The 6,267-nt window shown below is 44.5% G+C and overlaps 1 protein-coding gene across 1 annotated transcript in view; it reads left to right on the forward strand.

Moving 5' to 3' along the window:
• POLQ (DNA polymerase theta) overlaps nt 1-5,078 on the forward strand; it is a 109,189-nt gene extending 104,111 nt beyond the window's left edge. The window contains exons 28-30 of the mRNA XM_054711786.1: nt 1,496-1,649; nt 4,371-4,486; nt 4,819-5,078. Coding sequence (XP_054567761.1) covers nt 1,496-1,649; nt 4,371-4,486; nt 4,819-4,932 — 384 coding nt within the window. The 3' untranslated portion in view covers nt 4,933-5,078. The remainder of the gene's footprint in view (nt 1-1,495; nt 1,650-4,370; nt 4,487-4,818) is intronic.
• Nucleotides 5,079-6,267: the final 1,189 nt, after the last annotated feature.

Consider the following 6,267-nt stretch of genomic DNA (forward strand, 5'->3'; position numbering starts at 1 on the left):
AAATTACATGGCAATGGGCGGGTCTATGTAACTTCAGGGAGAAAAGCAGCAAGTAGTAACAATAACACAGCTGACTACCCGAAGTTTCAACCAGGGAGGGGTCACTAGGACGCTGAAATTCAGTCACTCTTTAAACAGTGACAACAGATTGAGTTTACAGTGGATTCATCAACATTTAGCAGAAGAAGAGTAAATTTTTTAAAAAGTCTACCTCTTTAGCAGATATTTAATGCACTAGGAGTAAAGTGTACCCAGGAGACAGGGGACTAGAAAACACCTCTCAAGTTACATAGATCCCTCCTGCGAGGAGACTCTCTCCATTTTCTGAGAACTTTTGGGACAACAGGAACGATATTCATGGATAGGTTATACTTTGGATATTAACCCAGACCTCATCCCTACTACCCCAGGATGATCACTTTTAGCTGCTATGGCTGCCTGCCAAGAAGCTCATGGCAGCAATAGTTTCAGGGGCGTTCTAACTTAACACCTAGGGAGCTACGATCTGCATTTTCACTAACACCTAAGGATTAGTCCTAGCCGCCCATAAAAAGCTCTGTTTCATACCCAAGGGCTGCAGACCTGCTGGGGGCAAACTACATACAACCAAGAGGCCACGGATATGGGGGATGTACTTGGAACATTCCAACTCACATCGCAAAGATTGACATTCTATTTATGTCTATTTAGGATTAATATGAGTTATTTTGAAGTATAGACTCTTTAGAATGAAATTTAGAACAACTGTAAGATTGATGGTATCCTACCTAATAAAATGGTAATATGTAAATTACCATCACTCCGCTATGCCCATGATTGGGCCAGAGGGAGGTGCAGGGGGCGGGACTCGGGGTGGCCGGGGTAGCTGATTGGGCTGGCAGGATGCTGATCTCGCGTCGCCAGTGGCGGCTCGAGCTCAGCATCTGCGCCATGGCTGTGCTGCGGAACAGAAGGGGCCGCTGGGGCAGCGAGCTCACGTCCCGCCGTGGACCATCAAAAGCGTGGGAGCTGGGTGCCTGTCCGCTCCGGCACCAGGCCTTTCGGAAGCCTCCGCCGCGCTGGAGGCTTCTGAAAGGCCTGGTGCACCAGAGGACAGGCACCCAGCTCCACCGTGATCGAAAGTGAAAGCGTGTAGGGGACCCTACACGTGCATGATTCAATCATGCACTGGGCCTCTAGTATGTTTATAAAATAAAATAAATTTGAGCTATTAAGTATATTTTAAGTGTGATACAGTTTTTGGTTCCTGACTGTTGAATATTTCTAAACAGAAGCAATCTGACCTTCTGTTTATCATGAGGATGACAGCCCAAAGTCTAGAGCCCTGATCATTCCAATTATTGTTCTTAGATGCTGCTTAATTGTTGATTTCCTGGGTCACATCTTGGTCCAGATTTCCAGTCTGGTTGCAGATGTAAGCACTGATCTGGGTGCTAAAAGCAGGTATGAAACCATGTTGTGTATCTGACGGAGAGCCTGTTATTGTTTTTTATAGGCTGAGCGTCAGGCTATCAATACAACAGTCCAAGGGTCGGCGGCTGATATTGTGAAAATAGCCACAGTTAACATTCAGAAGCAATTAGAGACTTTCCAGTCAATCTTCAAATCCCATGGTCATCGGGAGGTTATGCTCCAAGGTGACAGAACAGGTTTGTTCATAAGTGAGGCCCTGCTATAGCATGGTGAGATTAATTGCATCAGGAATGAAAAGGAGATGTATTTTATATATTATTTCTCAGCAGTTCTCCAACATTTTGGTCTCAATTTGTCTTTACACTCTTAGAATTATTAAGAATCCAAAGACCTTTTGTTTATGTGGGTTATATCTACTAAATTGCATTTTCAAGTTCCTTTAAAAGATAATGCTATATATGATATTGTATATATTAATTATTTCATAATCCAGTATTACTTAATGCTCAATGAATAATAAAAAAACATTATGGGGGGAGGGAGGAAAGATCAACGTAATGAATTACATCCACGTTTCCTGTTAGTGAATTTACTTGGTATAAAACCAGACTACTGAGACTTTGGATAAAACTGTATATTTAGTCATTTCCATATTAAATGGTAAGCACTTTAAAAAAATAAGAAAGGAAAAGAACCTCTGCATGTTGTTAAGAAAATACTTAGACTTTGCAGATGCTTTGAAAGGGCCTCAGCGACCCACTGTGGTCCTCAGAGCACAACAGAGAGCATGTTGTTTTACCTGCTCATGACCGTCCTTGTTCTCTAAAGTCTGGGAATATACACTAAGCTGACCTCCTTACCACATATATTTCTTTGCCAATATTGTCATCTTTTCTTACTGTTGTTCTCAAGATATTTTCCCTAAGTTCTCTCCTTATTGCTTGGATAGATTATTTCTTGTTTTAACAAGTACATAGAACTTTCCCTTCTCTCTGTGTCTCATGTCCATCCTTCTGCTTTAAATACCATTTCACGGTCACTGAGATTGTCAAACTATGACTGCAGCCATGTTTAAATTTTCCTGGAAAGAAGTTAAGAAGGTTTTAGGCATAAAGGGGAAGAACAAACTGCTTGAGATAGGGCAGAAAAGGTATAGATCAGCTCTTGATGATGAATTTGCTATTTCTAGAAGAGGTATATAAATATATTATAGAGAATAATACAGCCAGTTACATAAAAAGATGTTCACTTATATATAAAAATACATAGATATAAAAAAACTATTTGCCCATCAAATTAGGATTTTTAATTTAATTGTCTTCAATGCCCCCCAAAACATGTAACATTTTGTGTGTGGGAGTATGTATGTTAGCAAACACACACACACACACACACAGAGAGGGAGAGAGAGGGAGAAGAGGGAGAGAGAGAGAGAGAGAGAGAGAGAGAGAGAGAGAGAGAGAGAGAGAGAGAGAGAGAGAGAGAGAGAGAGAGAATATCTGGTAATAACACTGTACTATGTGCTTTGAAAGGTTTAGAAATAAAAGTTATCAACCTATGTTAAAATTTAAGGAAAGGAAGGGAAGATAGGACCCTGACTGAAATGTTTGCACAACTCTCCACAGCAGAGTGATGCAGTGTCATCGTGAGGATGTGGACATTAACCACCTTTAGAATGAGTGGAAGGCAAAGTAGATGTGTCACTGAGGATGACTTCATGGTGTGGTGCTGGGTGAAAAGTAGTAGTAGGTCAGGGGGATCAAAGGGAGCCGAACCTGAGGAAACAGACACCCAGGGAACAGGAGGATCATGCATTCTGGGTCAGAAGCCAAGTACGCAAGGGAAATGAAGAGGACAGAGGTTTGGTGATCAGAAAGCAGAAAAGCTAGAGCTTCCTTCCGGACAGCCAGTGCTGTGAGATAAGTGGGGCCCAGTGGGGCGCATCAGATGTCAGCCAAACCGGCCAACAGATGCACAGCCTTTGCAACCTGGTGTGAAGCAGCCTGCCATGGCCTCATCTGCATTTCTCTTACCTGTGAGAGCCACCTCTGGGGAAAGGTGGCTGCAGATAGTGACAGCTGATGACGCTGAGGGAAGCACCGGGTATTGAAGGAGATGGTACGCTACTTGTGCTGTCCTGAAGGGTAAGTAGGCAAATGAATGGCAGAAAGGAAGGACTGCTGAGAGATAAGAGCAAACCAAGGCAATTGCTCTGAAGGTATTAATGTTGAAGCTTATTTTAGTGATCAGAGGGGCATAATCTATACCACCAGGCCCAGCTGGTTAGGAAATAGTAACTAAGTCTAGTATAAGTGATTTATAACCATTTTTGGAGTCATGGGTTTTATAGATCATCTCCCCAGAAAAATGTAGACATAGACTCTTACATCCAATGTCAAGGAATTCACACACACTCTGAAGTCCACATTTGGACCCGAGATTTAGAGTTACTTGTCTAGAGTACGGGGTCCAATTGGGGAGGCACCAGTTCTACCACAGTGACACTTCTGGCCATCAAAAGACAGCAGGCAGTGTCCTTCTTAGAACACACTGCCGAATGACAGTGCCCGTTCACTTTGCAGGACAGGGATCAGGCCCCATACTGCTCTGATGGTTTTACTCAGAGAAGCTGTAGTGGGGACTCCATGGAAGGAGATGTATGTGAGAAATAAATTAAACCAGAGTTTGGAACAGATTTCTCCAAACTTCATTTACTGGCTTCTTTGTTAGACTCCTCCTTTCTGGGGGGAAGTTGATGGGGATTTAGTTTACCTGGTAGTTGGGTTAGGTAGCAGCCAGTAAGTACTTAGTTTCCTGATAGTTCTAAATCTTATGGGTTTTAATCTCTTAATTAAAATTTCCCAAAGTTTCTCAAGATCTCTAAGAAAAAAAAAAAAAATTATCCTGTGGCAAAATGACATACTTATCAGTTTGCTACTTTTTTTTTCATGGGGTAGGATTGTTACCAAAGAGAAAACTGCAAGGGATGTTCCGTCCAATCAGAGGAGGCTTCTTCATCCTTCAACTCCATGATGAACTCTTATATGAAGTGGCAGAAGAGGATGTGGTTCAGGTATTTGTACAGTGTTTTCCATTTTCCATTCTATAGAACGTTCGGGCACTGTATGGGTCAGGCTAAGATGCATGAGGTTTCTGGAACCCTTCCCCAGCCCTACGGTGGCTCCATAAATGTTGGGTCCTGAAGGGTGGAGAAAGAACTAAGAGTGCACAGTGTCACACTATTGTTAAAGAAATTCCTGGTGCAGGGATGTTTTGGTCTGGGAGAAGTGAGACAAGCTCCAGTCTGGCCTGTTGCCTCAGTGGGTGGGGTGGGGAACATGCTTTGATTAGGCAGAGAGTTTGTTAACCTCTTTTTTACCGCCCCCCCCCCACCCCGACCCCTAGGTTGCTCAGATTGTCAAGAATGAAATGGAAAATGCCTTAAAACTTTCTGTGAAACTGAAAGTGAAAGTGAAAATAGGTGCCAGCTGGGGAGAGCTGAAGGACTTCGATGTGTGAACACACAGCTGGTTAAGGCCTCCTGAGAGGGAAGCCTGCGCAGGTGCCATTACCTGGAAGGAACGGAGATTACCCTTTACCCTTTCACCTACTTCATGAAAACAGAAACCCTCAAGTCCCGATGGACTCGGGATAGTAATTTTATATGGGAGTTTCAAAATGTGTATGAGAGTTTATTCTCTGTAGTTCAATGACTATATTCACTCTCAAAGAGTATCTGTGAAATTGCCTTTTATAATTTGCTGTGGCTCTAAACAGGTTCAGCACACAAGCTCGAAATATGCACTTAGCACTTTGGGTCCTCGCCTGTCTGGATGAGCATGAGAAAGAGGGAACCGCTGCCTCAGGGGTATTTCCAGCCCCTCCAGGACTCAGACAGTTGTGATACAGACTCCCAACAGGAGCCACAGGCACATGAGGATCTGATTTCACGTATGACACCAGGGTCAGGCCTTGTGTGTGACTTTTCTCCAATATCAACTTAAGACTACTGAAGTAGTATTTTTATTTTTTTTTTATTTTTTTTTTTTTTTTTAAATTTCTTTATTGATTAAGGTGTCACATATTTGTCCTCATCCCCCCATTCCCATCCCACTCCTCTCCCCACGCATGCCCCAATCCCCTGTTGAACTTAACCGTTGGATAGGCTTATATGCATGCATACAGGTCCTTTGGTTGAACTCTCCCCCTCCCCCCACCCTCCCCCTACCCTCCCCTATCCTCCCTCTGAGGCCCGATAGTCCGATCGAGCCTCCTTGCTTCTGGTTCTGTTCTTGTTCCTCAGTCTATGTTGTTCATCATTTCCTCTAGATGAACGAGATCAAATGTCACTAGATATATACTAATAAGAACTGAATGTGAGACGAGCAATAATATTTATGCTGACAGGCAAATGAATCAATCTGTAGCGAGCTTCCCCCTGGACCAACAGTTCTTTTGAGACCCAATTTCGATGTCCAGTAGTTCCTTATGTGTACATGTCAGCACTGACCCCTCAGCTCTGGATGGTGGACAAATGGTGGTAATGGAGGTCCGACTCCCTCTGGTTTGGTCTCGGCCGAACCCAGGGGCACGGCGTCACCTGGACTAAGGGGCACGTGGCCTCACCCATACCCAAGGGGCGCGTGGTCTCACCCGGGCCTGGGACCCAGCCTCACCCGGATGGATCCAGGGGCGCACGGCCTCACCCGGACCCAGGATCTGGCTTCACCCGTACCCAGGGACGCTTGGCCTCTCCCAGACCCAGGGGCACGTGGCCTCACCCGGGCTTAGTTGCACAAGGCCTCACCTGGATCCAGGGACACATGGTCTCTCCCGGACCCAGGGACGCTTGGC

The sequence above is a fragment of the Eptesicus fuscus genome, chromosome 3 (genome assembly GCF_027574615.1).
Source record: "Eptesicus fuscus isolate TK198812 chromosome 3, DD_ASM_mEF_20220401, whole genome shotgun sequence".
In the NCBI taxonomy this organism is placed as follows: Eukaryota; Metazoa; Chordata; class Mammalia; order Chiroptera; family Vespertilionidae; genus Eptesicus; species Eptesicus fuscus.